The sequence below is a fragment of the Ricinus communis genome, chromosome 6 (genome assembly GCF_019578655.1).
Source record: "Ricinus communis isolate WT05 ecotype wild-type chromosome 6, ASM1957865v1, whole genome shotgun sequence".
Lineage (NCBI taxonomy): Eukaryota > Viridiplantae > Streptophyta > Magnoliopsida > Malpighiales > Euphorbiaceae > Ricinus > Ricinus communis.
The window spans coordinates 22537753-22558466 of NC_063261.1; the positions used below are offsets into that span (position 1 = coordinate 22537753).

The window sequence follows — 20714 nt, forward strand, 5'->3', positions numbered from 1 at the left end:
GGCGAGTATTAAACTCGAAATCTACTTTGAAATATGAAATGAACTTGAATATGATTATACGTAGATATGTATATATATTAATATGTCGTTTACATTTTTCACTATCAGAAGCAAAGAAAAAACTCAAATGTTTACTAAATGAATATTTCCAACTATAGTAATTTTTCTTGTTTTATTTTTCATCAGCAATCAGGTGGTAGCTGGTAGACATCATGAATCGATTCCAATTAATTGCTTCAAATAAGGAAACTTACTTAAAAAAGAAAATTTATATTCTTTTTATAGTATATTTTTCTGGCAATAAGATTTCTAGACTCTAAGCAACTATTGATCCATATCAGTGAAGGCTTACAAATACAGTAAAGTTGGGATATACAGTGAAATTAAGAAGAAAACCAAAAAAAAAAAAAAACTGCTTTAGCATATTATATATCTGTAATCCATTTAGATTGTGTTGATAATTACAGTAATGCAAGACATATCCCATTCACATTATTTTTCAAGAATTTGGTTCAAATATCAAATGCTCTTATCTCTAAATCCTTGAAAAAGTTGTACTTTTAGTATGAAAATTATTTAAACCTACCATAAGAACCCAATGAATTTAATTGAAAAATCAACTGCTTATAGTATATATAATATATTTCCCTAAAGAATTGCTATAAATACTATATAATTAATTATTTGACCTACGTTCACTTAGCAAAAAAAAAAGAGAAAAAGTATGTAAAAGGGGGGAAAAATGTCAAGGTCCTTGAAGACTATATATCAAAAAGAACACAAAACGACATTCTAGAATTCAAATTAAAAAGCGACATTTATGCCAAAATTACACAAATTTTCTTAAGCAGAAATTTCAATGGATGGTTTGGTGTGATTAATTAATTAAAAATAGAGAAGTCGTTGGAGAGGGTATAAAAATAAATTAAAATGAAAAATAATATTTTGTACCCAAAAAGCCAAAAGAAATTTTTAAGTTCTTGCAAACCCTTAAACCACCAAATAAGCATTAATTAGACCAGCTTGATTTGATAATCATGCATTAATCTATAAAATAAACATTAATTATGACCAAAATCCTATTTGTTATATAAGAAATTAGAGATGAAAGCGTGCAAACACGACATTACAGAAAGTATACCACGTTAGAAGAGTGGCTAATGGTCGGTTGGTACGTAATATGTTTTTCTTTTTTTTTTTTCTTGTCCCTGTAGCTGCCAAAACACAGAATACACTTATACTACAAACGCATCTCTCTCTCTCTGCCTTTCAATCCAAGTCTTTTCTCTCTTTTCTTTTCTACTCAAAACCTCTCAAACTTAGAAGCGAGAAAAGAGAACCCAAATCTCTTTTGAATCTTTCCGTGCCAGGAACATCAAGAAAGTGAATCTTTTCTTTTCTTTTTTGGTTTCTGATGAGGAAACTTTGTCCTAATTTTGATAGAGAAGATGGGTTGGACACAGTCCTTGAGGTTCCAATCCCAGAGGAGATGTTTGGTTCTAACAAGAATGGGAACAGGTCATGGCAGAATATGAAAGCTTGGATAAGACCGCAGACAGATAAATCCATTGCTAATTTATTTGGTGGTAAGAATACAGAGATCCAGCTCTTGCTTGGTGTTGTTGGTGCTCCTTTGATCCCTCTTCCTATTCGTTGTGATCATCAGTTCATCAATCGTAATATGAAAGACGAACCTATTGTAAGTGGTACCAATTCACCTCCTAATCATTTAATGCATATATTTAGCTCACTGTAGTGGTTTACAGCAGTGTGAGATTAGTTCAAATTCTAGTCTGATTGATCTTACAGCCATTGGGCGACCCTCCAGTATCATTTCAGGGTTGGGAATTTATTCTTTTATATTGGTGGGAGTCAGTGAACTTACATATTTATCTTCTCCTGTTGATTTTGCGTTTGCAGGAGGCATCAATGGCGAAATACATAGTGCAACAATATATAGCAGCAGTTGGAGGGGAGGGGGCATTGAATTCAGTAGACAGCATGTATGCAATGGGAAAGGTGAGAATGGCGGCATCAGAATTTTGTGCAGGAGAAGGGAGCTTAAACAATAAGGTGTTGAAAGTAAAGAACATGAGAAATGGAGGTGGAGAGATGGGAGGTTTCGTTCTATGGCAGAAAAGGCCTGACTTGTGGTGCTTAGAGTTAGTGGTTTCTGGCTGCAAAATTAGTGCTGGTAGTGATGGCAAGGTTGCTTGGAGGCAGACCCCTTGGCACCATTCCCATGCTTCTAGAGGCCCACCCAGGCCCCTCCGCCGTTTTCTTCAGGTAAATCTATTTGAAATCCTGAAAACTTTGCATTACGATAATGTGATTATTATGATAAATTATTAGACAAGTCCTTGAAAAACATTCACTAATTTGAGATCTTTGCAAATTTTCTTTAGAGGAGGGAGGAAGGGAATGGGGTATGAATTCCACATTGATCTTAATCAAGTAATATTACTGTGGGACCTGGGCACCAAGATTATCGGGTTGTAAATTTGCCCTTGCCCACTAAGTTGTTGATCTTGATTATATAAGTCAACAATCTTGATACAGTCAAAAATAGCTCATAAAAATTCAACATATTTGGTGGTTCTTATTGGCTCTAGCAAAATTAAAACCCAATAAGTCAGGCCTGTTAGCTAAAATGCATCATTAAGGTACTAATTGGTTTTGTTTTATTGAGCTGTTTAATTTATATTTTATTTTTTATAATTAAATTAAACTATTAATCAAAACAAAAATATCAAAATACAAAATCTCAATAAAGTTGAAAATTTTATTGATCAAGCCTTTTGAAAATCTTATTTGATCAGGCCTTCTTTAATGGAGGCATCTTCAAGGTCTAGAGTTGCATAAACATACATAATCCTGAACCATTTAGAGGGTATTTGAGATTTATGCTGAGTGTTTATTTTATAAACTGTTTTTATTAAATTCCTGAACCATTTAGAGGGTATTTGAGATTTATGCTGAGTGTTTATTTTATAAACTGTTTTTATTAAATTTACTTGGAGAAAAAGCATTCATCCTTTTGGAAAAGCAGAATTAGCATTCATAGTCCAAATAAATAGACTTATAATTTCTTTCTCCATTTTTAAAGAAAGTTGTAATAAGCCTGAATCAAATTCAACAGGGTCTTGATCCAAAGTCCACAGCTAACTTATTCTCCAACTCCATTTGCGCTGGTGAAAAGGCGATCAACGGTGAGGATTGTTTCATATTAAAACTTGAAGCTGAAACCTCATCACTAAGAGCAAGAAGCACAAGCAATGTAGAAATGATAAGGCACACAGTTTGGGGTTACTTCAGTCAAAGAACTGGCCTGTTAGTCCAGTTAGAAGACTCTCATCTTTTGAGAATTAAAGCTTCAGGAAATGACAGCATTTTCTGGGAGACATCAATGGAGTCCACAATTCATGATTATAGGACTATTGATGGCATTAACATCGCACATGGGGGCAGAACCTCAGTTTCATTGTTTAGGTTTGGTGAGAACTCAGAAAGCCATTCAAGAACAAGAATGGAAGAAGTCTGGACTATTGAAGAAGTTGACTTTAACATAAAAGGGCTGTCTATGGATTGCTTTTTGCCCCCTAGTGACTTGAAGAAAGACGGAGAAGAAAGTTATGTTGTTACTGGTAATGCAAAATTACCATTGAAGATGAGATCAACTTCTACTAGGATTAGTTCATCCAAGGTTGTTGCCATCGATGTTGATGATTCGGATAATAGTGACGATGAAGACCTTGATGAATATTGAACTTCTTGTAAATTTGTTTTCCCCATTTTGTAAATATGATATCATATATTTACCTCACCTACTCATGAGGTCCTTCTGGATTTGAGTTAATTAGGTAAAATATAATTATAAAGCTTGTAAGGTCGAGCTTTTTATTTAATATCCTCTCTGCTTTTTCTCAACATTAATCAGGATCACCAAATGAAAGGAACAAAGATCACATGATTTTCCACAAGTTACCTACTTGGAACATTCTAATAAATGCACCAAATCTGTTTTTACATGCATAATCATGATCAATAAGAACATACAGACAAAAGGATTGTATTTATTCATATCTTACTATTACATATAGCACAGAGTACTCACAAAAGAAACCTGCAGAAAGCCAAAAAGAAGAAAAAAAAGAAGCATACATATGTCTCAAGCAGAAAGCTTGAACTAGTACCATATTATACATACTGACACCCATTTATAGATCATTACAAGTCCCAATAATTTGTTCAAGTATGAGTTGGGTCCTGGGAGCGAGAAGTACTGATCTCAATAGACTTAATCTCAGGTTTCTTTGGCTCCTCCTTAGGCACAATAACATTAAGCACACCGTTCTCCATAGTAGCTTTGATTTCATCCATCTTTGCATTCTCTGGCAACCTGAACCTCCTCAGGAACTTGCCACTGCTTCTCTCAACTCGATGCCACTTATCATCCTTGTCCTCTTGCTCTCTGCTCCTCTCTCCACTGATTTGGAGTACCCTTCCATCCTCAACTTCCACTTTCACTTCCTCTTTCTTTAATCCTGGAAGATCAACAGTGAATTTGTGAGCCTCTGGAGTCTCTCTCCAATCCACCCGTGTGGTGGCCATCGCGGCTGTCTCGCGCTGAGTTGATGGGACATTGGCCACAGTTCCGGTGAATAGAGGGAAGCCCTCAAACGGATCCCAGATGTCTAGTGAGAAAGGATCGAAGATGTTGCTCCTTCTGCCTCCAATGCTTAGAGCCATTCTTGATGAATACTTGAATTGAAACAAGGTTTAAGAGCTTTTCACGTTTCTTGATTCTTTCCTTGTTCTCCTTTTGTGCGTGTGTGTGTGTATATAAGGACAGAAGCCACAAGGGAAGAGTATGGTGCTTTCAAGATTATCCTGGATAAGTCTGGGTCTTGCGATCTCAGATGAGCTCAGAAACTTACGTGTCTTTTGCCTGAATACTGTTTCAGCGTTCGCTTACACGTCTTCACAGGTCTTAATCTTGTGGGGTCTTAAGGTATGGCCAAATGGCAATGGAGTTGGTTCGTGGCTTCACATGCTGGCATCCCTTAAGAACTCATTCATTCGATTAGACAATGACATGTCATCAGATGAAGGCACGTCAGCAACTCCCCTGCAGAAAGGTCCCTTCATTCCATTAAAGAGGAAAAAGAAATAATTTACAATAATTAAATACGCTCTTGGCTTTTAAATCCTTTCTGTAAATATGATTAAAATATGATCAAAATTCCACTACCGGTGTCGAGAAGGGTAATGGGTCGATGGTTGCGGGAGTGGGAGCGGGGAGTCAAACCTCTATTTTCTTTTTCTAATTTTAATATTAAATTAAAATTTTCTCATATTTAAATTAAAAATAGATATTTTTATAATTTATAAATTAAATTAAACAGTTAAAATTTTAATAAAAATTTAAATTTAAAATCTAAAAATAGATAATTTTTTATTAAACAATAAATATCACCGTTAATTTTAAATTAATGATTAAGATTATACAAACATATCATATGGTGTTCAACTTAAACATAAAAAGAAATTTAATTTTAGTATGATTTTTTATTTATATGATAATATGAAAATATAATAATTAAATTTTGGTAATTAATGACCAAATTAGACTTATGATTGGAGCAGACCTTATAAATATTTAAAAAATTAATAACTTTGATAATATATTTAAATTATTTATTTTACCATATTTATATACTAATTATCATAAAAGAATTAAATATTAAAATAAAAATTATGATTAAATCACATTAGTACAGAGTATAAGAATAAAATAATAATAATTTTTATTTATAATTTTTATTCTATTACATGATTTAGCAGTCATGCCAAACATAGTTCTTGTGCATGCATGTTTCTTATGTGATTTCTATACATTGAACATAAACAAGTTTATGAGACATGGCCACTAGAAATAACAATGCGGCTTTCTGTAGAGAAATCACGGCCAATAGTTTATGAGACCTCTACTAGAAAGATTGGTGGCCTGGTCTGTTCTCCTAAGAACTGAACTTTATGCTAAAGTTATAAGTTTCCTCTTTTTAATTTTACGTCACTCTTATGTCCTATTTTGAGGGTTCAATAGCTAACTGATAAGTTATAGTTGATATATGCAGGCATCCATGGTCCATCTTCCACTAGGAGGTACCTGTTTTGTTCTCTCTGCAAACCAATTTTGAAAAAGGTACCACTTTTGTAAGGTTTTCATCTGTATTAAAGTTAGGACTTATATATAACAACTGAATGGACTGTATGATTGCTTCTTATTTGATGTTTACCACGTTCTACAAGTTAGATTAGCTTACAAAACACTCGTAGAAATAAACTTGTATTGAGATTCCTGTTCCTATGTAGTTTCAGGATTTTAGTTGAACAAATAGGAAATGAATTGAATTGCTGTTGAGTAATAAAGGTCTGAAATGTTGCGGTCAACTAATCTAACGTAGATGATAATACTTGTGTTTACTTTAGACTCAGGGACAAAAACATTGATGTCCATGCTTTGTTTCGCTACGTGATATTGCAGGTGCCCATGTTTTCTTGAAGCTACACCAGTTTTGACAATGTCCTGCACCGTCAAGGCTTGGAGGCCCATAGCTACTCTAGTTGTATTTCTGAGGTCTTGATCTTGATATTTCTGAGGTTTTGGCGGGATTCTTTTCAGATGGAATTTTATTGTCTGGGTAGTTAGCATGGATGCAATAGAGCAAGCACATCGGCTCTGGGTATTCGGTAATGCATATCCATTTTCATTAAAAATTAATGAAAAAGAAAAGAATGTTTTGTTAACCTGGTGAAGCAGAATAACTTCAACAATGAAAAATGGATAATGTTTAAGAAGAATTTTATTTAAAATTTATATCTCAAACGTATGACTATCATAAAACATTAACCAAAAAAGTACAAATTTATGCATACATAGACAGTACCGAAATCGAGCAGGAGTTTTATAATTGAACGTAGTTAATTTGGCATATGAACACAATACCAAGATAAAGAAGTAATTCAGATAAACAACCAGTTAAAACACACTACTATACTACAAAAAGAAAAAGAAAAAGCATTACTTGAAAACAAAGAAAGTAACTCGGACAAACAAGTCCAGAACCATGGCCATTTTGGTACATATGCAATTGTTGTCCAAAACCTTGTCAATACAAACAAAAGCTTGTAAAATTGCACCAAATAAGTTCATCGCCATGCCACAGGAATTACTTCTCATATTCTACAGAACAAAAAAAAAATGAAAAAGAAAAACACAACAATACTGAAAAACAACAGCTGCATATGCAAAGGCTTGAAATCATAATTCACTACTGAAAATTATGAAGCTGAAAAGGAAATAGAGTATAAATTATTCAATGTTAACAACATAATAGAATTAGATTGTACTATTGAAGTAAGCACGTAAAGGAATTTTCAATATAACTGATATGGGCAAAAGCTGTCGAGGCGTTGTTGATCACTACTATGTGAATTTTTATGGATTTGAAGCAGACTATGTGCTTGAATACTTGCTTCCTAAGAATCCATATTATCTAGCAATAGGCACAACTTATAAGAGGGTGATGGTGGCTAGGTTGTTTACAAGCATGGTCAATACTGTTCCCATTCAATTGTCCTGGGGTTCAGTTGTGAACCTTTTGATTGCAGCATGGTTAGATTAGGTGCCAATTAAAGTGGTCCAAAGCAACCCTATCTTTAGTTGATAAGTCTTTTAAGGACCAGAAAACTACATGTTCTAGAATACTGCAACTTGTTTTATTGACACAACCACTGCTCAACTGTCAGTGACCCCTTTTCAGCTGATCATAGTTCGAGAGCTGCTATAACTTGTCGGCTCAGATGTGCTCTTAATTGAATTTAATTAACTAGCTCCATGCAAACAGAACATGTTGATTCATCCATACTGGATTGTTTTTGAACTACTAATAATCCAACCTAATGAATCAACCTGAAAAAGTGAGTATGGTCATGGTTTTCATACTCCAACTAGACCGGTTACTTAGCTCACATTTCATTACTTGTGAATCAATAGACTGCTTGATTTTATGATTTTAGTTATGAAAAACTCATTTTTGAAAAATAATTTATATTAAATTCATTGGGGTGAACCGATAATATCATATGAGACAGATTTATTGGTAATGACACAGCAATCAGTAAAACTACCATATTACTTCTATTTAGTAAATTCTTTATATATTTTATATATTATTTACAATTCATTATATTTTAATTAAATTATGCTTCAAGTTTTGATCGTTCTGGTTTTTTTTTTTTCTTTTTCTTCTGGCTTTACCGCATATAGACGGTGGAGCCGGATTTGAGAACCTTGGCATAACCCCATGTAATTCAAGGTCAGGAACAATGTACCCAAGCAAAAGACTCTTTTGAACTTGAAAGAAGCTCATAACAATGATGCAAAGAAATGGTAAGCGATTAGTTCTCTTTCCATTACCACTGCAAGGGCACATTAACCCTATGCTTCAACTTGCAAATATCCTCCATTCTAAAGGTTTCTCTATCACCATAATCCATACGAATTTCAACTCCCCAGACCCTTCAAAATATCCCCACTTCACCTTCCATTTCCTTCAAGAAAACCTGACTGAAACTGAATCCTCAACAACAGATGTCTTAGATCTACTTTCACTTCTTAACATCAAATGCATTGCGCCTTTTCGCAATTGCTTGTCTAGTTTGTTATCTGATGTATCACAAGAGGCTGTTGCTTGCTTAATCTCAGATGCTATCTTTCACTTCACACAAGCTGTTGCTAATAGCCTCAAGCTTCCAAGAATTGTGTTGAGGACTGGTGGTGCTTCATCTTTTGTTGTTTTCGCCGCCTTCCCATTTCTAAGGGAAAAAGGTTACCTTCCTATTCAAGGTATACAGTCTTCTTTTCACTTCCTTCAACTAATAGTTATATGTACAGATTGAACTAATCAACTTACGCTTTGCAAACAGAGTCTAAATTGGAAGAGCCAGTGAAAGAGTTTCCTCCGCTTAAAGTGAAGGACATCCCAGTGATCAACACATGCCACCAAGAAGATCTATACCAATTAGTAGTGAACATGGTGAATGAAACCAGGGCATCTTCAGGACTGATAATGAACACCTATGAAGATCTTGAGCAACTTGCATTAGCTTCACTTAGGGAGGAATTTCACATCCCAATATTCCCAATAGGACCTTTCCATAAGTGCTCACTACCCTCTTCAAGTAGCCTGTTAGTACAAGATGAAAGTTGCATTTCCTGGCTGGACAAACAAACACCAAAATCGGTAATATATGTAAGCTTTGGTAGTATTGCTGCCATAAATGACACTGAGCTTTCGGAGATAGCATGGGGGCTAGCCAACAGCAAGCAGCCCTTCTTGTGGGTGCTTAGGATTGGATTAGTCCGCGGCAAGGAATGGCTTGAACCACTGCCTTTTGGGTTCCTAGAGGAGGTCAAAGATAGAGGGCAGATTATCAAATGGGCACCTCAACTAGAAGTGCTAGCTCATCAAGCAATAGGTGCATTTTGGACTCATAATAGTTGGAATTCTACATTGGAGAGTATCTGTGAAGGGGTTCCAATGATATCTATGCCTTGCTTCACAGACCAAAAAGTCAATGCGAGATATGTTAGTGATGTATGGAGAATTGGGTTGCATTTAGAGAATGGAATAGACAGAGGGAAAGTAGAGAGGATCATCAAAAGATTAATGGCAGAGAAAGGAGGAGAAGAGATTAGAAACAGAATCGAGTGCCTGAAAGAGAAGGCAAAGCTTTCTTTGTGCCAAGGTGGCTCTTCATGCCAATCTTTGGATAGCTTAGTTGCTCATATTTTTTCTTTTGAGTCTGTAATTTTTCAGAGTCAGTAGAACACCTTTCTATTAGTCAGCTAAGTTTATTAGGAGATGAGACATTCAATGTGCAAACTATCTTTAGGCCTATCCATGGGGTCTTGGTCTTTGTATGCATGTTGTGATATGCATCATTGTTCTTTCTTTTAGAACATGAATTTCATTATGCTTGTACTAGAATAAGACAGTTTTGCTCATTGTTAAGACAAAAATAAATCTGCTCATTATAAAATTAATTGATGGGTAGAGACTCAAATTTGAGTAATCTTTTCAGATGTTGTAAGAGAAAATACAATAATCACACCATTTCTCCATAGGGCTTTTTCCATCAACACATTTGATGTTTATAATCTCTGCATTTCATTTTTCTTCTCCAATTGACACTGATAAAGACTGTGTATATTGTATGAAGAGTAAAATTCATTTTCTCATATGTATTCAGTTATCTTTTGATTTTGATTTTTATTCTTGATGCAATAAAAATCTTTTTAAAGAGGGTGCTGTGGCCCTTGTCACCCCCAGTTGCTGGAGGATCTCTTGCTTTCCTATTGTAAAGGCAACTATTTCCTCAGGGGCCATGGCTTTTGCTAGAAGCTAAATCTGCCATGTTAATATGCTCTCAAGTGTGGATCTCTGAAGTGCTGCTGTAACAATAAATCAACTCCTGAAAACACATTGGGAACAACTTTCATCTACAGATTAAAATACGTACGCATTGGGCCATGTGACATGGGAACATACACCTAAACCTAACATGTGCTCTCTCAGTAAAATACTAAGGTTTACAGCTTCAATGTAATGTTATCTACATTTTTATTGCCATTAATTAACTTATAATTACACGTCAGACCATGATATCAGTCCAAAATATAGATATCAGATTTTATAATTTATCTAATAAATATAAATATTTATATTTGAGTTTAATATTTTAATATAATTAATTAGAAAAATATATTTAAATTGTTATTTTATATTATAATATATGTTTTGATCCGATAAAATTAGACAGACCATGATATCAGTCCAAAATATAGTTTATTATTAGACAAAGGAAGATAAATATTGTGATGTAAAAAATTACTAAATCACGTTATCCTTGTATCATCCATGGCCTCTGCTTGCAGCCACTTGCCTTCATCATCATGACCAAAGTAGTCGTCTGTGCGAGTCGTCACCACCCCACCAGAGCTCGCCTTTACTTTCAGGAGCTCGTAGCTGGAATTTCATACGTGATTGTTGCCGGTGAGGCCTTTATAAGAGACGAAATTTCATTGGAGCCGCCGACCTTCTCCGCCTTGATTCGTCCCAACCATAAAACTACTGGGAAAATGATATGTCTGGACTCGTCGAGTTCAGGGCTCCGTGCTGGTGATGTTTAATTACTTCCTCTCTTCTATATTAGTTACTTTTTTTAGTATTTCATGTAAATTAAAAAAATATTTAATAAATTAAATTAGATTAAATTGGGTAATATTGTATATAAAAACTATAAATAATAAAAAAATTAATTTAAAAAAATCAATTCTATAGAACAGAGGAAGTATACTTTTAAAGATATAATGTGTTTGGTTTATTAATTACCAATTAAAATAGTAAGATCATTTTTCTTGATAGGATTATAATTAACATAAATTCAAAATTTACAAAACAAGGAAATAGATGAGATTCCAATTGCTTAAATAAGGATGCATATAAAGCCTCAAATATAGAAGTTAAAGTATGTAATAAATTAAAATTTTATTATTCAGATTTAATTTAATTATTTTTTAAATTTATAGATATTTTAATTTTAATTTTGATATATTTAATTTAAATTAACTCTTTTTTTATAAAAATAATAGAGTAAGTTGTGTACTCTTTAGAAAAAGTGTAGATATAAAAAAAAAGATATTAAATTTTTCACATTAAATTAAATTTTTAAATTAAAATATATATATTAATTTTTAAATAAAATAAAATAAATAAATAAATAAATATTACTACTTTTTAATATTTTTATTATTTTTTTACAATATTAGTATAAATTTTTTATTTTTTATTTTAAAAAAGAATTATACTCTCACTTTTTTATTTTTCTTTAAAATAAGTTTAATTTGAACTAGATATATAGAAATTTAAATTAAAAAATTTATAAATCTAATAAATGAACAAATTGAATTTAAATAACAAAATTAATGCCCAAATTCAAATTTATTCCTAAATTTATAGGTGAAAGTATATGTCTAACCAATTTCGATCTCTCTCTCTCTCTCTCATCTAATCTGGATGTATAATAAGTATATTCCTTTTATTCGTTATTTTGTCGGTCTTACTTCACTTCAAATCACTAATAGGATAATCATTAGATAATGGACCGGTGGTCAGAAATTTTGACACTTTAATAAATAGGAGATTAACAAGTATATATGAATATTTTTATATTTTAATATTAAATGATTCATACTTCCTCTATCATTTAAAATTAATAAACATATCTTAATAATCTATCGATTTGGTGCATAAGTAGAGACATACATCAATCCTAAGCAAAAAAAAAATTTCTCTAAAGAAAATAAATTTTGACTTGGAGATGGCAACGGCACGGGATTTTTTCTTCAGATATTTGCTCTATCCAAATTTTAATGGGACTAAATTGGGCAGTTATAACTCTATTAGAATGAATTTAATTTTAAATTTTAATATTTATATCAAATTTGAAATTAATCTTTCAGATATTAGCTAGACGAATCTGATTATATATTAAATTTGAGTTTAGAGCATCTTATGTCTATTTATTTTGTAATTTTTTATTTTTTTATTTATCTTTTCATTAATACTTGTTAATTTATTCTAGAATAATATTTTTGTAAATTGATTAAATAAATGTATGTCTAGTTAATTGTCTAAACAGTCTTATAAATTGGTAAGATGCCTACTATTCAATTAAATATCTATAAAATTTATTTTAAGAATTATATATTAAATAAGTTTAAGCGGATTCATATAGTGTCTAACTACTTTTATGAGACAAGTACAAATGATAAAAGTAACTTTTAGAAGAATTGGATGAATTTGCATATGTACATTTTAATTGAATTTAAATTTAGATAATTTTAAATGGATGGATACCTGTCTTACTGCCTGTTGCAGGTGATTAATCTCTTATATGGCAAACTAACTTATATGCAAATTAGAAAGATATTGCCTCGTGGATACGTCAAATTACCAAAATCTTGGCAATGGCAATAAATACAATGAAATGATGAGATTCGTTCTGAACTAAAAATTAGGGGAGAGCGTTGAGGTGTGTTGTTCTACTAAAAGGGCTGAGTTGTAGGGTGTTCTAAAAGGTCTGCTCCTTGCATGAGACCTGGGAATTCGGCAATTGCTTATAGAATCTGATAGTCGTTGCGTGATCCAACTGATACAAGGTGACCAGCTTATTGCTACTGCAAATGACCTTTAGTTCTTGAAATCAGAAACTTGATGGTGAGAGATTGGGATGTCATCGTCTCCCATGAGTACAGAGAATCAAATTTTGCTGCTGATTGGATTGCTACAAATTCCTTACAGTTAGATTATCATTCAATTAATTATCCTCCCAATGGGCTTGGCCTTTGGCTTGATCATGATCTTTGTGGGGTGACCCATCAACAGGTTGTCCCGTTGTAATTTCAGTCATTTCTCCTCTCTAAAAAATATTAGGAGAGGGCGGACGGGATCGGTAGTAGCAAAATATGATTATATAAGTTTTATTCTATTATATAATATTTATAGAATCATACCTAGTTTGGACTGAATTCAAATCTATTATTATAGCATCAATTTCGAAACTAAACAGAAAAATTCAATTAAATCGAAATCTCGAATACTTCCAAAAGAATATTTTTTTCTTAAAATTTAAATTTAAAAATTTCAGTTATTTAGTGAAAGCCAATGTAAATGGTACGGGATGATGAGACTGATTATACAAACTTACAAAGGAGCACATGTTTTCATTTCAGCGTCAGTCTCTCTCTATGTTTACAATCAGAAAATGAAATGCCTTGTGCAATTACCTCATTCAGTGCGTCTTTGCTCTTGCCAGTATGGACCATGTTTAGGTAACATTTAAATACTGAAACAACATCAACCAACTTCTTTTTTATTTCTTTTCTGAACAATAGAAACGCACTTATAGCAGTCAGCTAACTGGCAGATTCGTCTCGGAGCAAGAAAGCTTAGCCACACCGATGAGTTCGACATAATGCAATAAGTTACAAACTTTTTAGGTCACATTTTGAAAAGTTTATCTATTCTAATTATAAAATATTTTCCAAAAAAAATACTATGCTACAGTAAAAGTTTTAAAATAAATAAAAAATATTCATGTTTTGATAATAATAATTTATTGCTTAGAATTATTAACGCGTCTTAAATTTTTAACATAATATTTTTTAAAATTTTTAATATTACAGTTAAACCTTTCTATAATAATATTTTATATAGAAATAATATTTATATAATTATTAAAAGTTATGATTCCATTTTAAACTAGTTATAAATAGAAATAAACTTTCTGTATTAACAATATGATTGTGTCAATGCATAATTATTGATAAGTTTATGATATAGATTTTCAGACTGAATGTATCTTATTTTAATAAAAAAATTATATTATAGAAAATAACTTTACTTAGTTATTGTTTTATTTAATAACACTTAATACTATCATTTTATTTAATAATTTTAAAATATGATAGTTATAAAAAATAATTAAAAAATTTATAATAGATATATAGTATATAGTAAATTACAGTATATATATATATAGATAAGAGAAAAATTTATTGTAGCTATTTATTTCATGAGTAGTGGTGCCAGTTAGTATATGTTATCATAAAAGACGAATTTTGTGAACACCATGCATTAATGTGATATGGGTATTATAGTAAATTAGAATACAATAATTTTATTTAATAGCACTTAATACTATCATTTTATTAATAATTTTAAAATTTAATAATAATTAAAAAATTCATAATAGATATATAATGTATAGTAAATTTGAATAATATATAAGAGAAAGATTTATTGTAGCTATTTATTTCATGAGACATATAATTAGTAGTGGTGGCGGTTAGTATACATTATCATAAAAGACAAATTTTATGAACACCATACATTAATGTGATGTGGGTCTTATACATAAAACGACCGTCAGAATTCCAACCTAACTTTCTAAAAATATTCTTTGAAGGTCTATCATAGAAGTCTACAAACTTATATGACCTCTTGGTTAAACCCCTTTTTATTTCTAGGTAAAATTTATTATTAAGGTTACAAACTTTTTAGTTTTATTTTATAAATCTTTTGATTTTTTTTATTTTCATATTTAATTTATAAGAATATTACATACATGTTTTATGAAAAATTTATTTATCTTATTGAGTTTTTAATACTTTTATTTTTATTTTAATTAAAAATTATCAAGTCCTCAATAAAAATAAAAATATTTAATAAATAAAATTAAAAAATCTAAATGTTAAAAGATACATTTTGCTTTATTTCTATTTCTAGCTTAGCCATGCATGGAGACAACATAAGATGGGTCAGATTTCCCTATAATCACACAAATCCAATATGTTCATATTGGTGACATTATTGTTGTGATGATCAAGAAAGCGGCACCAAATTCACCTCTAGAGAGATTAAAAGTAATTAGAGTTGTAATTGGACACACTTGTAAAGAATTCAAATTTGGTAACGATATGATAACAATGCTGGAGTTGTCATTGATCCGTAAGAAAGGCACAATTGCTAAGAATAGAGATGATTTTACTAAAATAGTTTTATTAGTGCTGAAGTGTTATAAAAATGAAAAAAAAAAAATTCTAAATAAAATATAAAACAATACCATCTAAAATTAAAATAAGACCATGATACAGTTATATAGTATATAATTATAGTATTATTATATAGTTTTTATTGTATAGTTATAGTATTTGAATAATAATAAAATAGAATTTCATTACTAAATTGTGTTTTTTGAGTTGGAAAGAATTAATTCTGGAGCATTAAATAGAAAAAGAAATGATGAATTGAGAATTCAAACTGTGATACAGACTGATACCAAGTCTAGTGAATTCAGTTTGACAAATCAAAACCTGTACGAACCTGACCTTGTTAACTGAACAATGAGTAAGTTTTTACTGCAGAGCATTAAAATATGTCGATTTTTCCCAGCAAACAAACAGAAAATGGCACTTACACATTTATCCAAAAGCAAAATACTGATACGTGTGGTTGGAAATTCAGTGGCCTTAGTGAAGAGAGAAATAAACCCAAAAGCAACAAGCACAAATAGTACGAAAAAGGAAATTAAGGGGATGTCAAATGCATTAGCAACAACTAGGAATGAATGACCCCAAGATATCATCTTGAATTGGATAAGAGGATATCGTTATTCAATGTTAATTTGTGTAGTGAAGTGGACGCTAATGGTTGTATTGTGAGTTGAGAAAGCTAATTGACATGGCCTAGAGCTGGAAAAGGGAAAATTAGTACATGAGGAGGAATAGGAGTTGGCCTATTGTCTCTCATTTTTTTTGCTTGGAACTGCTTAAAGATTATACCATTAACATTTCTCTGATGATCTTGCTTTAGATACTGAATTCTGGAAATTTATTGTTTCTTGGTAATTCTTTCTACCTCTCTGTTCAAATTTATGACTTGAGTTTCCTATTGGCTGTGCCTGTGACTCTTGAGCATTAGAAATGAGTGGTGGGCATGAGAATGAGAATGTGATGAAAAGTCCAAAAATTGGATTGCAATTGGTGACTGTGACTACGAACAATTTCTTAGAGAAAAAAAAAAAATGGTTCTGTTGTTATATACATGTAACTCTGATATAAAGTATGACTTTTCATCTTAGATAAAACATGATATTGTTTTGGATTTTATTAAATTAATTATAAAAATAAAACTCTTTATAATTAATATATTTGATGGATTATAAATTAAAAAATTAAATAATAAGTACATATTTTTTTGCTTATTATTGAATAATAGACTTACTAATTGTTTACTGAGAAATAAAGCAAATTTTTGGAAATTTAAAAACTAATAAAATTATTGATTTATCAAATATTATATATAAAGAATCCATAGTAGTTAAAAGAAAATAGAAAGATTTGAGAACCAAAGCAGAAGATAATGAAGATTTTGCCTTCAGAGACATTCAATTCATAATATGAATAAAGTTAAAAGTATCAGTTCAGGAAATCCAAGAAAGAAAAATGTAAAATAAACTTGACCCACCTCATTTATTAATTTGTACAGAAAATTGATGTAATGACACAATCAACAGTCTTCCGTCTTGCCAAGTTTATGAGGTGCCCTCCTAAAACTGACTCTGCTTCTCCTCCAAATCCATGTTTGGTTCGGTTATACACAATTTATATTTCACATTAGAAGTTGAAAACCAAACTAGTATTTATTAAAGTATATGGATTGTCTTGGTGGCAAAACTAAGAATAACGAGATAAATAGTTTAAACAAATACCAACAATTTAATATCAGGAGAGTGAAAATAAAATTAACCCATAAAGTAGGCTACCACTTGTGAAATTAACCATATTAAATGCTTGAAAATAAAATTACAGGATTCGTGAACTCATGTGAGCCAATGGTTGTTGTAATTTAAGGTGCCACTACATGCTCATCAACCTTATATCTTTTATCAAACTCTCCAAATTACAGAAAGAAGATCCACCATCTTTGACACTGTTTTTTGCTGCTTCTGCCATCCTAGTCGATGAACCCACAAACTCCTCCTTCCTATTCACCATCAGATCAATCACCATCTTCTCAACAATTTCTCTGTCGCACACATCCTTCATGTCCAAGCCCACCTTCCAAACCGCACTCACAAACCTGCTGTTCACTTGCTGATCACCATAATAAGGCCAACAAATCATAGGCACACCAGCGGCTATACTTTCCAAAGTTGAGTTCCATCCACTATGTGTCAAAAATCCACCAGTTGCCTTGTGCCCTAAAACCTCTTCCTGAGGTGCCCATCTCACAATATACCCACTTTCCTTAGGTCCAACCTCAAACTCATCAAGAAATCTTTCAAGATCATCACCATCTTTAGCAGTGATAGACTGAGGCCTTAGAACCCACAAAAACCTTATCTTGCTATTAACAATACCATGCCAGAATTCCATCATTTGGTCTCTTGTCATTAATGTAGTACTACCAAAGCTTACGAAGAGCACAGAACGCTTTGGTTGCTTATCCAACCAATTTATACAGCTTCTATCCACTTCCACGATACTGTTGGAGGTTGTATATAGTTCCTGCTTCTTGATGCTTGTTAGTCTTGATTTCAAGAGCATGTGGAGGGGTCCAATGGTGTATGTTTTTGGGTAGTGAGTGCGAATTTGTGCAAGTATTTCTTTATCTAGTTCTTCAAATGTGTTGAGGATGAGTGCTTGGGATTCTCTCATCTCCTTTGTGATGATCAAGAGGCTAGGATCTGAAGCTTCTTGGCAGAAATCTGGAAGATCTCTGCGCCGGAGAAAGTTTTCCATGCCTGGTACTTTTGTTATCAATTGGTCCATATCTTCTTTTCCTTCAAAATGAAAACAGCACTCATCACACTAGTAATTGTTTTCCAAAAAAATGAGCTTACCAGTGTGAAATTTGGACCTCAATAATCTAATTAAATACCTTACCAATGAAGCTAATCCAGTAATAAATGTAAAATCTCAACTTCAGAATAGGAATAAAAAATGTTAAATATTGAGAAAATTCCTATTATAGATATATTCAACTTCAAAACGATTGTATAAGGCGTAAACTCACTACCAAAATTAACAATGTGTATTGGAGAGAAAAAGTTTGAAAATCTATACTAGGTCTAGCTATATTCAGGTAGTAATACAAATAATGAGGATGTTGCAGTGATATACCTTTGACAGGAAGTTCTTGAGCTGCAAGAACGTCAGGAATTGAAAGAAACGTCAAGACCGAACAAGCACTAATGGTATGAAATTGAATAGCTGGAATTCCAACCTCACTGGCAACATCATAGACAAATCCCATTAACATATCTCCGATTATACAATTAATTGGTGCAGTAATGTTACACTCAACCAGAATCTTCTTGAAAATCGGCTTGCTCTGCATTTTCATTGCCTCTAATAACTCCCTCAACGTATCTGATGTATTTCCAATTCGGCGTCCTTCCGGCCAACAATTTGGTATGGTTTTGAATTGGAATCCAGGATATTTGTCAAAACGAGCTTGAACATCTGAACAACGAAATAGATTTTCATGGATATACTCGAAATTTAGGAAGGTAATCTTTAAACCGGCAAGGGCTAAAAGCTCAGCTAGTTTAAGCATGGAGTTTACATGGCCTTGGCCTGGGGCAGGAAAGATTAACACATGAGGAGGAGGAGGAGGAATTGAGCACTGCTCCATCTCTGAGTAAAGGAAGTGTTGAAGTGGGTGGTACATATGGCTTACAGAGTTGGGCGTTAAATATCTTTCTCATGTATTGAAAAATATTACATTAACTACTTTTCAGAGAGAATGGTAATAGGCGGCTGAACATTGAGACCGGCCACTCACGGCAATAAATAATTAATATATATTTATTAATTTTAAATAAAAAATATGTATGCATTAATTTATAATTATATATATATATATATATATATATTTTTTTTATTAATTATATTATATTTTTCAAATTTAAATAAATGTCTTTTATTGTAAAATTAGTAATTTATTCAGTTTTTTTTTATTATTTTAATTATAAGTAAAAATATAAAATTTAACTTGTAAATTTTTTTATTATTTATAATACAATATTAATGTGTTAAAAATAAGGAGACATTACTTCTCAAGATGTATAGAGCATTAGATGTAGGGTGTACCTCAGATATCATGCAGCCTTCAAACAAACTTGGAGATCAAGATACTACTTTGGAGCCACAAGACAGGTCTCAACAGAAAGGAATCAAGATACAAAAGGACACGTGTTAACTTCAATTAAACAATAAAAAAGCAACTTCCAAGTAAATGGTTCATAATTAGAGTCTTTCTTTTATTACAAAAGAAGAAAACGGGATTTCAATAGGAGATTTAGCTCAAATTAACTCAATAAATACAATTAACTCGTTTGCACCCGTAATGGCAAAGATACTCTTAGTTCAAATAGGTTTTTCTTTTTCTTTTTCTTCTCTATTTTTCTTTGTCTTTCTAATTTAACTGCTACTTTTCTGATGCAAAAAGTAAAATTTACGACATATTCTATATGAAGGATATTTTATGAAAAGTTAAAAATTAAACTAAATTTTATATTTAAATTTAATATAAATTCATTCCATTTAAATATAATATATAATTAGATTTATACACAATTGATCAATCTAAATTGTATATAGATATTTAAGGGTATTTTAGAGTTTTAATGATTTGTTTTTATATATAATATGGTATAAAGATGTGTTTTACCTCATTTTAGTTTTTTTTTTTCTAAATTCAGGAAATAATACAAAAGAGGAGAATTTGAGCTAAAAGTACACTAATGGGCGTTAATTGTATTAAAGACCCAAAAAAAAGAATTTAAATAATTATTATGTAATTAGTGGATAATTATCATTTGAGTTATTTAGTTTGTTTAGGACAATAAGAGATAAACTATAAGAGTTGTGTGTTGAGAAAAGAACTCTAAAAAAGGGAATCTCTACAAGGAGTACAGGTGAATTAGAACAGGGAGTTCTTCGGCTACTGAATCTCTCTAGAGAAGGATTCTATTATTCTCTGCAAAAAATTCTAGAGTTCATCATCTTTGACATCTTG

At 31.6% G+C, this 20714-nt stretch overlaps 4 protein-coding genes across 4 annotated transcripts; 2 read left to right on the top strand and 2 right to left on the bottom strand.

The window, feature by feature from the left end:
- Positions 1-1129: 1129 nt before the first annotated feature.
- On the top strand, positions 1130-3905 carry LOC8287252. Its single transcript, XM_002530354.4, has 3 exons — positions 1130-1699; positions 1921-2286; positions 3140-3905. The coding sequence occupies exons 1-3, from the start codon at positions 1415-1417 to the stop codon at positions 3764-3766; spliced, it is 1278 nt and encodes a 425-aa protein (XP_002530400.1). The 5' UTR covers positions 1130-1414; the 3' UTR covers positions 3767-3905.
- Positions 3906-4053: 148 nt separating this feature from the next.
- LOC8287251 (18.1 kDa class I heat shock protein) lies at positions 4054-4838 on the bottom strand. The gene has a single exon (XM_002530353.4). It carries the CDS (start codon positions 4747-4749, stop codon positions 4249-4251), a length of 501 nt encoding a protein of 166 aa, XP_002530399.1. The 5' UTR covers positions 4750-4838; the 3' UTR covers positions 4054-4248.
- A 3184-nt stretch (positions 4839-8022) lies between these two features.
- LOC8287250 (UDP-glycosyltransferase 76F1) lies at positions 8023-10140 on the top strand. The gene is made up of 2 exons (XM_002530352.4): positions 8023-8911; positions 8992-10140. The coding sequence occupies exons 1-2, from the start codon at positions 8440-8442 to the stop codon at positions 9891-9893; spliced, it is 1374 nt and encodes a 457-aa protein (XP_002530398.1). The 5' UTR covers positions 8023-8439; the 3' UTR covers positions 9894-10140.
- Positions 10141-17433: 7293 nt separating this feature from the next.
- LOC8287249 (7-deoxyloganetic acid glucosyl transferase) lies at positions 17434-19444 on the bottom strand. Its single transcript, XM_002530351.4, has 2 exons — positions 18815-19444; positions 17434-18474 (listed from the first exon to the last, which is right to left on the bottom strand). The coding sequence occupies exons 1-2, from the start codon at positions 19362-19364 to the stop codon at positions 17549-17551; spliced, it is 1476 nt and encodes a 491-aa protein (XP_002530397.3). The 5' UTR covers positions 19365-19444; the 3' UTR covers positions 17434-17548.
- Positions 19445-20714: the final 1270 nt, after the last annotated feature.